Genomic DNA, 17,293 nt, shown 5'->3' on the forward strand with positions numbered 1-17,293 from the left:
CTAACTTCAGATATACACATGTTGAAATGTAACTTTATTGTAAACCATACTTCACACTTATACTATGTCATGGGAGTTTTACATAACAAATTGAGTGAGGAATGAGTTTTGCCGTTCCAAAGTATTAGGTATGGGATAACACTGGTAAAGTAAATCGTTGTTGCTGGTTGTTTGAGCTAGTAGAGGAAACAAAATAAACATTTCAATCTCTTAGACATTGTTGGCCCCTGGTAACCTCTGACCCATCTTCTCTCTTGAACTTTCTCCAGGTGAGAGCTCCAGTGTTGAACGAGGCTACTGGCAAACATGAGTCAGAGCTGCTGAAGCCTAAATCCACCCTGGTGAGCTTCATCTACCCAGCCCAGAATCCTGATCTCATGGAGAAGCTGGCCCAGAGTCAGACCACCGTGCTGGCCATGGATCAGGTCCCTCGAGTCACCATCGCACAGGGCTACGACGCACTCAGCTCCATGGCTAACATTGCAGGGTAAGGGGAGACATGAGCAGAGACCCAGACATGCATGCACACACGCATACGTATACACACAGTAACGCATATGTCTTAGCCTTAAACTTGTTCAATGTGTTCATAGAACTGTGTGTGTCCTGCAGGTACAAGGCTGTTGTTCTGGCTGCTAATCACTTTGGCAGATTCTTCACCGGCCAGATCACAGCAGCAGGGAAAGTCCCCCCAGCCAAGGTAAGTCCTTCTATAGCAGTTATATCAACTAGATCAATGTGAATGTACCTGTCAAAACTGAACAACAGTGACATTTATTTATTTTATTTTACCTTTATTTAACTAGGCAAGTCAGTTAAGAACAAATTCTTATTTTCAATGACGGCCTAGGAACAGTGGGTTAACTGCCTGTTCAGGGGCAGAACGACAGATTTGTACCTTGTCAGCTCGGGGGTTTGAAATTGCAACCTTCCGGTTACTAGTCCAACGCTCTAACCACTAGGTTACCCTGCCGCCCCATGTCAGAGCATTAACTATATTATAGTGTTTTGATTAACCTGTCACCTGGACTGCAGAGTCTGTGGGATCAATGTAACGTCACTGTATCTCTGACCGCCATCTTGTTAACCCTTCCAGGTCCTGGTCATCGGAGGTGGAGTGGCTGGTTTGGCTGCAGCTGGAGCCGCCAAGTCTATGGGAGCTATCGTCAGAGGCTTTGATACCAGGTGAGTTGCAGTACCAGATGAGTTGTAGTTAGTCTTCCATACCAGGTAAAGTATTGATGATGGTGATGTTCTGTATCCACCCCCAGACCAGCAGCTCTGGAACAGTTTAAGTCATTCGGGGCGGAGCCTTTGGAGGTGCACATTAAGGAGTCCGGGGATGGTGTTGGAGGTTACGCCAAGGAGATGTCCCCAGAGTTCATTGCAGCTGAGATGGAGTTGTTTGCCAAGCAGTGTAAAGACGTGGACATCCTCATCAGTACTGCTCTCATCCCAGGTGAACATTCATTCATTCGGTATCTCATTCATTCATGCTCTCATTCATTCAGTATCTCATTCATTCATACATACTCTGTCTGCTTGTTCTTCTCTTTGTTTCTCTCCTACGTCTCCCTCCTTTCTCTCACCATGAATGTCATTCCACTCTTTCTATCCTAATAATTTAATTTCTATAATGATCCGTGACCATGCCCTCTGTCTGTAGGGAAGCGAGCTCCCATCCTGATCAAGACAGAGATGGTGGAGTCTATGAAGGATGGCTCTGTGGTGGTGGATCTGGCTGCTGAGGCTGGAGGAAACATTGAGACCACCAAGCCTGGAGAGCTGCACGTACACAAGGTGAGGAGACCAGCTCAGTTCTGGAAGAATAATACTGTCCCTAGAGTGTGTATAGTTGGAGTTTGTGTGTGTGTAACTGAGAGCTGTGTGTGTTTCTCCTCAGGGTGTGACACACATCGGCTTCACGGACCTGCCCAGCCGTATGCCCACCCAGGCCAGCACCCTGTACTCCAACAACGTGCTCAAACTGCTCAAGGCCATCAGGTAAAGAGACTGGTTGGTGGGTGGGTGGGTGGACAGGTTTTGGATGGATAGATGGACAGGTTTTGGATGGATAGATGGACACTTTATAATACTACTAGACATGGACAGGGACACGTTACCTGACCAGGAAAAACACCTGGCCTATGTTCTAGCCCCACAGACCCTGAGTTGTTCCTGGCCAAGTCTAAAAGGATTGGAGTTTGATAAAGGTGGTTCAGTATATAAATGTGATATATTAATGTATGATTTTAATTGTGCTTATCACCATCAGCCCAGACAAAGACTACTTCCACTTTGAGCCCAAAGAAGAGTTTGATCACGGGACACTGGACCACGTCATCAGAGGAACCATGGTCATGCAGGTGTGTATGTGTCTCTGTTGATACTTTATGTAGAATATGTCCATTTTTTGGGACTCTTTTATTTATTGTTTTGTCTAGGTCATTTTGACACATCATTAAGTCACATTTTTGTCATTTGAATAATGATTTAGTCTAGTTATTGTCAAAATGAATAAAACAGTGGGCCATTTTCGTCAACTAAATGCCCTTTCGATTTAGTCCCATTTTAGTCGTCCCATTTCTATGATCTCATTAACCTATAAACATAAATCACTGACTTCCATGTGCACAAACACACACAGCCTTGTCCTACCAACACATTTTTCTGCAAAAAATTCTATTGCAGATTCTTTTCCCAACTGCCAGATTGTCAGAACACATTACTCTGCAGCAGATGATACATCACAGCCTTTGACATACTGTAGCGTATTGCAATCAAAGTTCTGTCATAGTTAGTTACTACTTAACTAGCATTAATAATCTGTTATTCCCTGAACGTATATATTGTGAGGACTCTGATGTCTCTTGAGGTTGGTAGTATTTTTTTCCCCCCGTCAAATTGTGGGTGCAAATGCTGTCTTCTCCCGTGAAAGAAGGTTGGATTTGGTTTTGTTTCAATGGACACGATAAGTAAAGTGGCTCCAAAGTAGGTGAATCAGAATCACACTGAGACTGAAGAAAGCAGGGAGTTTTAAATGTGATATTTCACTCCAAAATCTAAATTTGTCAGATTTTCTCTGTTAAATGAGTTGAAGAGTCCACGTCCCTTCATGCTCAGACTTTCTCTGCCTCCCAAATGGCATCCTATGGGCCCTGGTCAAAAGTTGCTCCCTATATAGGAAATAGGGTGCCATTTGGGATGCATGCTGTTATTTCTGAGTGAAGCGTCACCATGACCCATAAGCCACCCTGCTATATTCTCTCAGAGCTGGAATCCAGCTGGCTGCACATAGCACAGTTTACGTGAGAAACAGGAATGCTTGTTATGAAATATCTTTTTTTAAATGCACTTTTCCAGGAATGTCTTGATTTGAAAGTTTTGACATTTTGACAGTGTTTACGGCAGACTAGAGAGGCAGAGAAAGCACGAGGTGTGTCACCTTACCACGTATTAAACAAAGAATTATTCATGCTATTTAAATGGGATTTTTCTCGCTAGCTATGTTCCATCGTTATATCCCCGTGGTTGTTACTCAGGTCCCTTAGGTGACATGAAGAATCCTTTCTTCTAGTTAAGAACCTCAACTTGCACGTGATTGGTCAGTCTCTTATTTTCAACCTTGGTGCCGTAGAAACTCACTTTTTAAAAAGCAAGGTTTCCAATTAAATCCATGACAGGATCCCTCCATTTCTAACAATAACCTTCCATTTAAAATATTCCTCAATTGCTCACGTGTTTCTCAATGTGTGTATTTGTCATGTGGATTTCTAACAACATGTATTTTTCATCTTGTGTATTTTTCACATTGTGTGTTTCTCACATTGTGTTTGTCACATCTCCAGGAAGGCAAGAGCCTGTTCCCATCCCCCCAACCTAAGACACAACCCCCGGCCGCTCCTGTCAAACAGAAAAGTGTAGCAGAGCTAGCGGCAGAGAAGGCAGCTGTGGTCTCACCTTTCCAGAAGACCTTGACCAACGCTGGTGTCTACACCGCAGGTCAGACACTCACACCGCACACACTTACACACACACACACACACACACACACACCCTAACTCCCTCCCTCTCTGCTGTCCTCTCCTGTCTCCAGGTCTCTCTACATGTCTGGCTCTGGGCTTGGCGGCGCCCAACTCAGCCTTCACCCAGATGGTCACTACTTTCGGCCTGGCCGGCATCGTGGGATATCACACGGTTTGGGGCGTCACCCCCGCCCTCCACTCACCCCTCATGTCCGTCACCAACGCCATCTCAGGTCAGAGGTCAGGGCTCAAATAGTGTCACTGCTGGGTCCTATTTATTTGTGCACACCTTAGTAAAATGTATTAAAACGCTTTGCAATGAAAAACAAGCACTTATTAGACAGGCTTTGTCCGTCCCTCCTCGTGTGGGTCAGTTTTCAGCTGTTTGGTGTCTAGTGAATAGGACCCTGGTGTGTCAGCAGGTAATGGTCACCCTGTTCTCCATACTGGGTGTGTCTGTAGTGTAACAAAGCCCTTATTTTCTCCCTCTAAGAAACCCCTGCAGAAACTGTTACATTATTCCATTTCTTTACTCCTTCAAGCACCTGGACGTTGAACAAGGTGTGTGTGAACATGTTGTCTTCTCTCCCCGTGGCAGGTCTGACTGCTGTGGGTGGTCTGGTCCTGATGGGGGGAGGTCTCCACCCCTCCTCCTTCCCCGAGGGCCTGGCTCTGGCTGCAGCCTTCGTCTCCTCCATCAACATCGCAGGTCTGGCACACACACGACACACACACGCGCACACGCACGCACACAAGCGCGCACTCACTCACTGTCTCTACCTGTCTCTGTCCTCCCAGGTGGGTTCATGATCACCCAGAGGATGCTGGACATGTTTAAACGTCCTACAGACCCTCCAGAGTACAACTACCTGTACGGTCTACCAATAGGAGTCTTCATAGGAGGTTATGGGGCCTCTGTGGCTGCTGGCTACCACATCGAGCAGGTGACACTGATGTGCTGTTGTTGTTGTTGAAGTGCTGTTCTACAAATGATGTAACTACCTGGGGTTAGGAAGCCAACTGTGTTGTGTATGTGTTTTATGTTGTGTATCACTGTGTGTTCCAGATGATGTACCTGGGGTCTGGTATGTGCTGTGTGGGAGCATTGGCAGGGCTGTCTTCACAGGGCACCAGTCGTCTGGGTAATGCCCTGGGCATGATGGGGGTAGCAGGGGGCATCGCTGCCACCCTCGGCTCCCTGAAGCCCTCTCCTGAGCTGCTGGCACAGATGAGTGCCGCCATGGCCACCGGAGGAACCCTGGGTAGGTGGACCTGCCACACCACACAGCCATATACAGATACACACCATCTCAAATCTAATCAACATGTATTGAAAGTGTGTTTAAACATCTAAAAAGCCCATGGCCACCAGAAGACCCTGGGTAAGTAGGCCCTTCCTCCAAGACCAGGCTTAATCCAAGTCTGGGAAACGGGCCCAAGTCAACTTTTCCAGCAAGGTGCCATGTTTCTACCTTTTGAGCTTTTCTTTCTGCCATTGGTGATGAGGATTTTGGTCTGGACAACACAGGCACAGGCAGATATCTGATCTCATACACCATTCCACATTTGTTTAAAAGTGTATAAAACCATGATTAAGGTTTTTACATGTTATTGACTTTGCATATTATTTCTGAAGTCTTTGAAAAATGAGTGTGAATTATTGAAACTATGATGGACCATCCATCATGCGATCTAGATTGACATATATACATGTTCTGATATCTTCATGGTGTCCGAGTACTTTAGGTGTGTGTGTGTGTGTGTGTGTGTACTTTAGTAGTGGTGTGTTATACTGATATGATGTTATTATTCTCTTAGGCCCTGGCAGCTGTCTCTCTCTCACACACACCCAGGGCATGTGTGTTTATGCAGTCTGATATTAGTAATATTATCCTTTTAGAGAACTAGTTGTTATTTTATTAGGGTTTTTGACAACACTGTTTAGAGCGTGCCTCCTGACTATTCTGTTACTTCTGATGTTAATGCCCAATATGAATACAAAAGTAATTCAGTCCAGATGGTTGCCTTCCCAGCAAATACAGTATGTTGTAGCACTAGGAGTTAGTCCAACTCTATGTGAAGCACTGTGAGACCAGGAGAACATACTTCCATAGAAAATGTCTTCTACATTTGTCCTTCAGAGATTCAGGGCTGTTTTGTTGTTGTTGCTGAATTCCAAATCAACTGCTAGGACCTACAGCCATCGCTGCCTGTATAGAACTGAAGGTCTCTAATGTGACGGAGTGTCTGTTTTCCCCCTGTGCCCTACTGCGTGTTTCTGACCCTCTGCTACTCTGCTTCCCCAGGTCTGACCATTGCCAAGCGTATTGAGATCACCGATCTCCCCCAGCTGGTAGCTGCCTTCCACAGCCTGGTGGGTCTGGCTGCAGTGCTGACCTGTGTGGCAGAGTACATGATCGAGTACCCTCACTTGGACGTACACCCTGCAGCCAACATGGTGAAGACTGTGGCCTACCTCGGCACATACATCGGAGGGGTCACCTTCAGCGGGTCACTGGTGGCCTATGGCAAGCTGCAAGGTACTGTAGACCGCCATTAACACACGTGGATGCAGGAACGCAGACAGACACACACACACTCTCTCTCTCTCTGAGCTCTCTGTCCTGTGGTACTGATTGCCTCCTTTGATCTAGCCAAAGCTCAAGATCCCATGGGACATCCAGGCCAGGATGGTGTGTGTGTGTTTGTGAGTATGGCTGATTATTGCGTGCCTGACAGAGTGGAAGTGCCGGGAGGCTTGTAGGAGTTCTATGTTGGTAAGGTAACAGTTGTTAAAGGAAAAATCCACCCAAAACCACTACAATGTGTAGTGTTAAGTAGCACATGTGAGAGCAATATTTTTGGTGATCAAATGTTTCATTTTGGCATTTATAATAAGGTTGGTAGAAATGTAAAAATTGTTGTGGAAATATGTTGCAGCTCAAGTCGACTACCAAATCCACAATGCAATGCTCTCTATGGGCAATGCTCTCAATGCTCTCTATGGGCAATGCTCTCTATTGGCTGGCTGGCTAGCTAGCTAACAAACTTAACTACACACAATAATACCAAAGACAAGATCAGTATATGAAGTAGCTAGTAAGCTGTAAAATTGCCAAAACAAACTGCACTATCAATTTAAGGAGTCTATAATCTCACCTGTTCAACCTGCAGATCGATGTGCCTCAGAGTGGAGTTTGACATTCGCAACGGCACCATGCAATGCACCCTGGACTGAAGAGGCAGACAAATAGGAGAAATGTGCTAAACCCTCTGTTAAATTCTAAATTTCTCGAAGGTAGGAATATCGCAAAAAATCTGATCATTGAGTCATTTGAGAGAAGACATCCTCCGGTGTTATGACATCAGCCAGTATTGAAGTCTGACATGTATGATAGATGTTTTCACCATCTAAAAGTCGTATTCCTATTATCTTCCAGGGTAGTGAGAGAGACTTTATCACAGTGCTACGTCAAACCGGATGGATTTCTGCCTGCTTGAACACCAGTAACTCAGATACACATGAAAACATTAAATGACCCAGGAAATCGATAGAACATCACTCAGAGATACACAAAAACAATGTAAAATTCAAAATGGGTGAATCTTCTCTTTAAGTGTGTGGGGGGGGGGCTGCTTTTCTATGGAGGGGAGTTATTTTTCTAGCCCACGTGAGAAACGGTTGTCTCTCTATTGTGTTTAGAAACCGTCAGTTCTCTATTCCCTCTGTGATCACTGGTAATGAGAGACCGACCGAAGGCAGGAGTCCCTGCCAGATCTGTGGTCTGTTATCAATATATTACAACGCTCCACCTGACCTCCACCCCTCACTCTAATCAATGTGATATATCAATACAACCCTGCACCATCTCTCCTTCCAGGATTCCCTGCCCCGTTCCACTCCTCTCTGTTCACAATTTCCAGTTCAGAATGATAAATTGTGAGTTCAGAGTTTTGAGTTCCGGGTGCAGTTTTGTGAACATTGTTCTGTATCCCCTCCTTTCAGGTGTTCTGAACTCCGCCCCACTGATGTTGCCTGGGCGTCACATGATGAACGCCGGTCTGATGACGGCGTCTGTCGGTGGTATGATTCCCTTCATGCTCAGTGCTGACTACGCTACTGGCATGGGCTGTCTGGTTGGAGTGTCTGGCCTCTCCACCGTCATGGTGAGAACATGGCTAAAGCTGTAATGTTTTATACAGCCATGGTGAAGAACACCAATGACCAATAGTGTTATTCAGCTCTAATCAGAATAAGAAAAACTTTGACACTCAACAATGTAGGTGGGACTGACCTTGATAAAGGCTACAACGACAATCTACAGCAGTGTTAGGCAACAGGCGCCCCGCTGGCCAACACTGGCTTGAGTGTTAACATTTTTTTGTGTAGTTTGTTTCAGCTCCAACAAAAATAGTTCCACGGCTTAATCGAGTTGCCTACCCCTGATCTAGAGGAAATAACACAGTATCATAAAGTCACTGTGAGGGGTTTATCTATTGACTACCCAGCAAACCAAAATCGGCTTTGTAAAAGTTCCCAGAACATTCGTTAGGTTGCGGCAAATGTTCTCATAACACAAAACCTGGCCAGTTGGCTCATTATACACATTGTTTGTATAAAAAAATTGCCTGATGTTGCCAGAACATTCCCAGACCATTGATCCTATATTTTGTTGCGGCAGTGTGTTCTAAAAACATTACTGGTGCATTACTACCTTATCTGGAAACCTAATGAGAACGTTTGGGGAATGTTCTGTGGTGGTTGTTACAGGTGTCGTGCACAACCTTTCAGTGAATGTTAGGAATACATTCCAAGGATATTACATTTAAAACGTTTTCTGAAAAATGTGTTTGGGATGTTATCCTAATGTTAGATAAAACACTACCTGGAACATAATGGGAATCTTAGCTAATGTTCTGGGAATGTTCCTGGTTTGCTGGGTATAGTTCCAAGATTCAAGTGACTTTCCAAAGAATCGCAGCTTTTCCAGAAATCGAGGTTGTAAGATTACTGGAATTAGTGGGGAATTAACAGGAAATCCAGGAATCGTCCAACTGGTATTTCTGTAAAACCTTTTGCAACCCTACTAGTGACTGAAGCGTGTCCTGACCGTGACTGTGTTCCTGTAGGGTGTAACCCTGACGATGGCCATCGGGGCGCTGACATGCCCGTGGTCATCACTGTGCTCAATTCCTACTCTGGTTGGGCGCTGTGTGCCGAGGGATTCCTATTGGACAATAACCTCATGACCATTGTAGGAGCTCTGATTGGCTCGTCTGGTGCTATCCTCTCCTACATCATGTGTGTGGTGAGTACTGCTCAACACTCCGTCACATTCACTTACACACACATACTCTCTCTCAGCCTCTCTCACTCAGACACTCACCTGCCAGTCAGGTGGCTTTGGCATCTTAGTTTTGCTCTTGCACTTTGAGATTTTTTGGTTTTGGAATTCATCAAAAGATTTGGCACGCTCCCCATAGAGATATAAATGTTGTATTTAATCCTGGTTACACCCCTCTTTCCAGGCAATGAACCGTTCCCTGCCCAATGTGATCCTGGGAGGGTTCGGTACCAGCTCCACGGCGGGGGGGAAACCCATGGAGATCACAGGCACCCACACAGAGGTCAATGTGGACCAGTCCATTGAACTCATCAAAGAGGCCAACAGCATCATCATCACCCCAGGTACACACACGCTCTCGCTCTCTCAAAGCAAACACACACACACACATGCAATCGTGCGTTCGCACAACACGCAAGTTCTGCGTAGGGTTCAGAGGTAGTCCTATGGAACACACCTGTGTTCATCACTGTAGGAGGGTTGTGTGCAGAGTCGTGTATCTATATATCTGTCTGTGTGTTCTGCTTTCCTCCCAGACTGAAATCTGCTACCAGGTCATTTAGTAATGAACCCTGGCATAACATCTGTACTGGAGCCTGACACAGGGACAGGGAATATCCAGTAGAGGGTGCGGTTTGTCTATGTCCCTGTGAAGCGGAGCTAGCTTGTTCGCCAGGCAGACAGGCAGGCAGTCAGACCTCAGAGGTAACTGGAAATATAGAAGACTACAGTGGCCCAGGGGTTAGAGGTCAGGGGGATTTGTTCCAAATATAGTTGATTAGTTGTGATCAACATACAGCACTGGCTCTCTCAACTCTACCCAGTATCAGAACACACCTCTATCCAGTATGCTGATACCTCAGGACAGTTACACAAGCAGGCGTTAGACAGACACATGGGAGCGGGGGTTCCTCTCGCACGCATGCCCTCTTCTTCACCCCCCGCCCCATAACACACACAACCCCATAACACTTACAGGAAGGGGAAAGGGGTTTCTCGCACGCATGCCCTCTTCTTCACCCCCCGCCCCATAACACACACAACCCCATAACACTTACAGGAAGGGGAAAGGGGTTTCTCGCACGCACCACCCCCAGACTGTAGAAATCCTATGATTTAAGACAGAAGGGAGAGCAGAGGGGAGAGATGGAAGAGAGGGGGGGAAAGTGAGAATAGAGGGTGAAAAGGGGGAGAGATAAAGGAAGGGTATTGGGAGAGAGGAGGGGGAAAAGGGGGAGAGATAAAGGAAGGGTATTGGGGAAAAGGGGGAGAGATAAAGGAAGGGTATTGGGAAAGGGGGAGAGATAAAGGAAGGGTATTGGGAGAGAGGAGGGGGGAAAGGGGGAGAGATAAAGGAAGGGTATTGGGAGGGGGAAAAGGGGGAGAGATAAAGGAAGGGTATTGGGAGAGAGGAGGGGGAAAAGGGGGAGAGATAAAGGAAGGGTATAGGGAGAGAGGAGGGGAAAGGGGGAGAGATAAAGGAAGGGTATTGGGAGAGAGGAGGGGAAAGAGGTACTGCAGCCTTGGTCAGGAGAGGAGAACAGAAGATAACAAATTGTTTCAAACAGACTTTATTCGCTTCTGTTTTTAGTCTTCCAAGAATAACCTCTGCATTAAGTTACCTCTATCATTTATCTGGTCATTAGTTAACTGGTCATTAGTTAACTGGTCATTAGTTAACTGGTCATTAGTTAACTGGTCATTAGTTAACTGGTCATTAGTTACCTGGTCATTAGTTACCTCTATCATTTATCTGGTTATTAATTACCTGGTCATTAAGTTACCTCTATCATTTACCTGGTCATTAAGTTACCTGGTCATTAGTTATCTGGTCATTAAGTTACCTCTATCATTTATCTGGTCATTAAGTTACCTGGTCATTAGTTACCTGGTCATTAGTTACCTCTATCATTTATCTGGTTATTAATTACCTGGTCATTAAGTTACCTCTATCATTTACCTGGTCATTAAGTTACATGGTCATTAGTTATCTGGTCATTAATTACCTCTATCATTTATCTGGTCATTAAGTTACCTGGTCATTAGTTACCTGGTCATTAATTACCTCTATCATTTATCTGGTTATTAATTACCTCTATCATTTATCTGGTTATTAATTACCTCTATCATTTATCTGGTTATTAAGTTACCTGGTCATTAGTTACCTCTATCATTTATCTGGTCATTAAGTTACCTGGTCAATAGTTATCTGGTCATTAGTTATCTGGTCGACATGACATTTCTCTGCCATGTCTTGGAGAAGGTCACATCAACCTGAACCATCAAACACATTAAATGTATAGTTATGACGTGGCCACGAGCAGCACCGCAGATATTAAGATGGGCATGAAGCAAGACAATGCAGGGTGTGTGTGTGTGTGCGCGCGCGCTCCTTGCTGCTATAACATGGTCGGGACCAAAACAGCAGAGGTTCAACCTCACGCTTCAACACTCTTAGTTATTGTGGAAATCGGCCCAATGTTCTGTTTACCAGTGGTGGAAAAAGTACTCAATTGTCATACTTGAGTAAAAGAAAAGATACCTTAATAGAAAATGACTCAAGTAAGTGTCATCCAGTAAAATACTACTTCAGTAAAAGTATTTGGTTTTAAATATACTTAAGTGTCAAAAGTAAATGGAATTTCAAAAATGAACCTAACTATCATGTAAAAGTATAAACCATTCGTAATTGCTTATATTAAGCAAAGCAGACGGCACCATTTATTTGTATTGACGGACAGCCAGGGGCCACTCCCACACTGACATCCTTTACAAACTAAGCATTTGTGTTTAGTGAGTCCACCAGATCAGAGGCAGTAGAGATGACCAGGGGCCACTCCCACACTCAGACATCCTTTACAAACTAAGCATTTGTGTTTAGTGAGTCCACCAGATCAGAGGCAGTAGAGATGACCAGGGGCCACTCCCACACTCAGACATCATTTACAAACTAAGCATTTGTGTTTAGTGAGTCCACCAGATCAGAGGCAGTAGAGATGACCAGGGGCCACTCCCACACTCAGACATCCTTTACAAACTAAGCATTTGTGTTTAGTGAGTCCACCAGATCAGAGGCAGTAGAGATGACCAGGGGCCACTCCCACACTCAGACATCCTTTACAAACTAAGCATTTGTGTTTAGTGAGTCCACCAGATCAGAGGCAGTAGAGATGACCAGGGGCCACTCCCACACTCAGACATCATTTACAAACTAAGCATTTGTGTTTAGTGAGTCCACCAGATCAGAGGCAGTAGGGATGACCAGGGAAGTTCTCTTGATCAGTGTGTGAATTGGACCATTTTCCTGTCAAAATGTAAGAAGTACTTTTGGATGTCAGGGAAACTGTATGGAGTAAAAAGTACATATTTGCTTTAGGAATTTAGTGAAGTAAAAGTTGGCAAAAATATCAATAGTAAAGTACAGATCCCACAAACTACTTAAGTAGTGCTTTTTTGAGTATTTTTACTTAAGTACTTCACACCACTGCTGTTCACTTCGTGCATCGCTGAGTCATACCTTTTAACAGTAACATTTTAACTTTACCTACAGTGACACTGTGATTGTGTAGGTTGGTCTGCTTATAATGTGTGTGTGTGTGTGTGTGTAGGTTGGGGTCTGTGTGCGGCTAAGGCCCAGTACCCCATTGCTGACATGGTGAAGATGCTGGTAGAGCAGGGCAAGTCTGTCAGGTAGGTCTTCACAATAATATAATTCTCTCTCTCTCCTCAATCATCTCTTTCTCTCTTTCTCTTCTCTCTCTCTCTCTCCACTCTGTTTATTTTTGTTGGGGACCATCAGTCCTCCTGTCACAGTGAGATAACGATATCTTCCTGTATTAGTCTGACTTCTAAAATAACATTCTTTCCATTTAGTTTTTCAATCCCACTGACCGTCTTGAGTTTCCTGGTCAGGAACACTGGCAGGTCACCTTTTCAGTTCAACGAAGACAAAACACATCTGGGCCTAAAAGCTTTAGAGTGGAAAACATCTTTATTCTCCAAATTCGGAGCAAAGCTGTGAAGCCCTGACTGACTGAGGAATTGCATAAAGACAACATGAATGTGTGTGTTTCTAGGTTTGGTATCCACCCTGTGGCAGGTCGTATGCCAGGCCAGCTAAACGTGCTCCTGGCTGAGGCAGGTGTTCCATACGACGTGGTTCTGGAGATGGATGAGATCAATGAGGACTTCAAAGGTCAGAACACTCACACTGATCAATTTACTGAACAAAAATATAACGCAACAATGAAATTGTTGGTCCCATTTTTCATGAGCTGAAATTAAAGATCCCTGAAATGTTCCATACGCACAAAACTCTACCTCTAAAATGTTGTGCACAAATGTCTTTAGATCCCTGTTAGTGAGCATTTCATCCTTTACCAAGATAATCCGTCTACCCGACAATTGGCATTCTGACCGCAGGAATGTCCGACAGAGCTGTTGCCAGAAAATTAAATGTTTATATCTTTACCATAAGCCGCCTCCAACGTTGTTTTAGAGAATGTGGCAATACATCCAACCAGCCTTACAACCGCAGACCTCGTCTAGCCACGCCAGCCCAGGACCTCCACATCCGGCTTCTTCATCTGCCAGATTGTCTGAGCAGTATTTCTGGCATGGGCCCTGTGACCCTGCACATTCATGTGAAGTCCATAGATTAGGACCTCATTTATTTATTTAAATTGACTGATTTCCTTCTAAATAAATCAAATCAAATTTTATTTGTCACATACACATGGTTAGCAGATGTTAATGCAAGTGTAGCGAAATGCTTGTGCTTCCAGTTCCGACAATGCAGTAATAACCAACAAGTAATCTAACTAACAATTCCAAAACTAATTTCTTATACAGTGTAAGGGGATAAAGAATATGTACATAAAGATATGAATGAGTGATGGTGCAGAGCAGCATAGGCAAGATACAGTAGATGGTATCGAGTACAGTATATAAACAAAGTGGCATAGTTTAAAGTGGCTAGTGATGCATGTATTACATAAGGATGCAGTAGATGATAGAGTACAGTATATACATATACATATGAGATGAATAATGTAGGGTATGTAAACATTATATTAGGTAGCATTGTTTAAAGTGGCTAGTGATATATTTTACATCCTTTCCCATCAATTCCCATTATTAAAGTGGCTGGAGTTGAGTCAGTGTGTTGGCAGCAGCCACTCAATGTTAGTGGTTGCTGTTTAACAGTCTGATGGCCTTGAGATAGAAGCTGTTTTTCAGTCTCTCGGTCCCAGCTTTGATGCACCTGTACTGACCTCTCCTTCTGGATGATAGCGGGGTGAACAGGCAGTGGCTCGGGTGGGTGTTGTCCTTGATGATCTTTATGGCCTTCCTGTAACATCGGGTGGTGTAGGTGTCCTGGAGGGCAGGTAGTTTGCCCCCGGTGATACGTTGTGCAGACCTCACTACCCTCTGGAGAGCCTTACGGTTGTGGGCGGAGCAGTTGCCGTACCAGGCGGTGATACAGCCCGCCAGGATGCTCTCGATTGTGCATCTGTAGAAGTTTGAGTGCTTTTGGTGACAAGCCAAATTTCTTCAGCCTCCTGAGGTTGAAGAGGCGCTACTGCGCCTTCTTCACGATGCTGTCTGTGTGAGTGGACCAATTCAGTTTGTCTGTGATGTGTATGCTGAGGAACTTAACTTACTACCCTCTCCACTACTGTTCCATCGATGTGGATAGGGAGGTGTTCTATGAACTGTAACTCAGTAAAATCTTTGAGATTGTTGCGTTTTATATTTCTGTTCAGTGTAGATTGATGGATTCATTGATTTGATCATAACGACCAGCAGGCATCCCTCACACTTGGTTGTGTTTGTAACGCTGCCTGGCTGGTTCCATCCATCGTTTCGCCAGGGTCTCTGCACTGGTTTTACTTAATGTGTCCCCCCCACAGAGACTGACCTGACGCTGGTGGTGGGTGCTAACGACACCGTGAACTCAGCAGCCCAGGAGGACCCCAACTCCATCATTGCTGGCATGCCAGTCCTGGAGGTCTGGAAGTCCAAACAGGTAGGAATGAAGAAGGTAGTAGAAGAGTATTAGTACAGGGCCCTCGCTGGTTTACAAAGGGAAGGAAGGATTCAAAATATTGTCTTCTGCTCTCTGGTGTTGAGGGCTGAGTCCTCCTACTCTTTGGTTGACAAGGACTCTCACAGGTATAAAGTATAACATGAGATTGTGATGTGTGCTGTCTTCTGTTTCTCTGTAGGGGATTGTGATGAGATCTCCGACTAGTTATTTTAAACATATTTCTGACATTATTTATTTAGACCAGTCATACGCAACAGACGGGCCGTGGGTCCTGAACTAAAATGATAAAGAGGGTTAGTCATGCCTCGACCCCTGGTCTCATATGAACACACATAAGATATGACAAAATGTGTAGAATTGCAGGAAATTAGCTGCAGTTTTCTCTCCGCCAACAAGTGGTGTGAACTGTTTGGGTTGTGAGGTGGGGGTTTGTTACGCTGATAAATGACAATGTCCATCTGGACCTTTGCCACCTAGGTAATGTGTGTGACCCTGACCTTCTCAAATAGTACTTCCCTACCCCTGATTTATACAGTTGGAAACAATGTGGGGATGGAACTCAAGTCTCCAGTGGGAAGAGGAATATAAAAGGTGACGTTAGCCATGTCTCAACCCTGTTCCCCTCCCTGTACTGTAGGTGATTGTGATGAAGAGGACCATGGGTGTGGGCTATGCTGCAGTAGACAATCCCATCTTCTACAAGCCCAACACATCCATCCATGCTGCTACAGGCCAAGGAGACTACTACTAGAACAGAGAGAAGACCTGTGACATCAGCTGTACAGATGTATTTATGTCTTTAATCCACATGCAGGTGTATGGTTAAGATCAGAGAGGCCTACTACTAGAACAGAGATGGACAGTACACACACACTCCCTCAGCTTTACAGATGTATTTGTCTTTAATCCACATGCAGGTGTATGGTTAAGATCAGTAAACAACGTTGAATATTTTTACACTTAGTGGCTTGATGATTATAGAGGTCCTCTGTACATATGATTATTGGATGTTGGGCAGTGATGTTGAACCAAAGGTGTGGACACGACGATTAGATTACATTTAAATTAACCCATGCACTGCCTGCCCTGATTTGTAAATAAAAATCTGTTTTGAATGTGATCTGTTGGCTAGAGTTCCCTATTCAATTGTATTTGTAAGAGCTTGTCAGGTATTTCACACAAAAGCACCGAGCAGCACCAATTGGAGATGAAGCCACATACTCCCAGTAGCTAACGGTAGACTGGCTCTCAACCAGTGAACACCAGCAGCTCAAAACCCTGCAGCGTGTTGATCTAGCCTGTTGAAGGTAATGGAACCTACATGCACAGCGTTCACCATACATACAAATTAAGAACAAGCTGCATTGACAGATGTCCAGCTTAATGAATTCAACCCCAGCCTTTAACAAAATCTTTATACTTCTGTATTCACATATACTCGCAGTACATTTCCTCTGGTCATTTTATACTGAAACACAGACCAGGTGACATACCGTTCATAATTCAACATGACATGTTGCACAGTAACAACCATTCCTTAGAACATAACATCTGATGGGTGAACCTGAATCACTGAAAGACAGCAAGAGTTTCAATCTGTTAAATTTGATCAAATTAGAGCTGTACGTTGTCCTCCACACAAATCTGAGTTTTAGACAGTAGCTAGGTTTCATTAGAATATTGTAAAAACAAAATGCATTTTCTCACCAGAGATGTTTATCAAATGGACTTGTTGTGGATAAAAGGCTGATGTAGTGCACAGAAGTAACTTTTAAAAATAAATGGGGTTCCATCACATTTAACTCTACTGATGGTTTTGTTGCATTTATATAGCAAATGGTTCCACTCTGACCTTGGCATGTGTGTTCCAACCA

The 17,293-nt window shown here is 44.5% G+C and overlaps 1 protein-coding gene across 1 annotated transcript in view; it reads left to right on the forward strand.

The window, feature by feature from the left end:
* Positions 1-16,170, forward strand: part of LOC135552730 (NAD(P) transhydrogenase, mitochondrial-like) — an 18,930-nt gene extending 2,760 nt beyond the window's left edge. Inside the window, 21 exon segments of the mRNA XM_064984540.1 lie at positions 270-487; positions 613-700; positions 1,097-1,185; positions 1,272-1,459; positions 1,667-1,800; positions 1,904-2,004; positions 2,276-2,366; positions 3,849-4,002; positions 4,097-4,258; positions 4,624-4,734; positions 4,824-4,969; positions 5,092-5,287; positions 6,332-6,565; positions 8,032-8,192; positions 9,156-9,177; positions 9,180-9,334; positions 9,555-9,714; positions 12,979-13,060; positions 13,447-13,565; positions 15,283-15,398; positions 16,057-16,170. Coding sequence (XP_064840612.1) covers positions 270-487; positions 613-700; positions 1,097-1,185; positions 1,272-1,459; positions 1,667-1,800; positions 1,904-2,004; positions 2,276-2,366; positions 3,849-4,002; positions 4,097-4,258; positions 4,624-4,734; positions 4,824-4,969; positions 5,092-5,287; positions 6,332-6,565; positions 8,032-8,192; positions 9,156-9,177; positions 9,180-9,334; positions 9,555-9,714; positions 12,979-13,060; positions 13,447-13,565; positions 15,283-15,398; positions 16,057-16,170 — 2,841 coding nt within the window.
* The last annotated feature ends 1,123 nt before the right edge of the window (positions 16,171-17,293 follow it).

This window comes from Oncorhynchus masou, chromosome 2 (genome assembly GCF_036934945.1).
Source record: "Oncorhynchus masou masou isolate Uvic2021 chromosome 2, UVic_Omas_1.1, whole genome shotgun sequence".
NCBI lineage: Eukaryota > Metazoa > Chordata > Actinopteri > Salmoniformes > Salmonidae > Oncorhynchus > Oncorhynchus masou.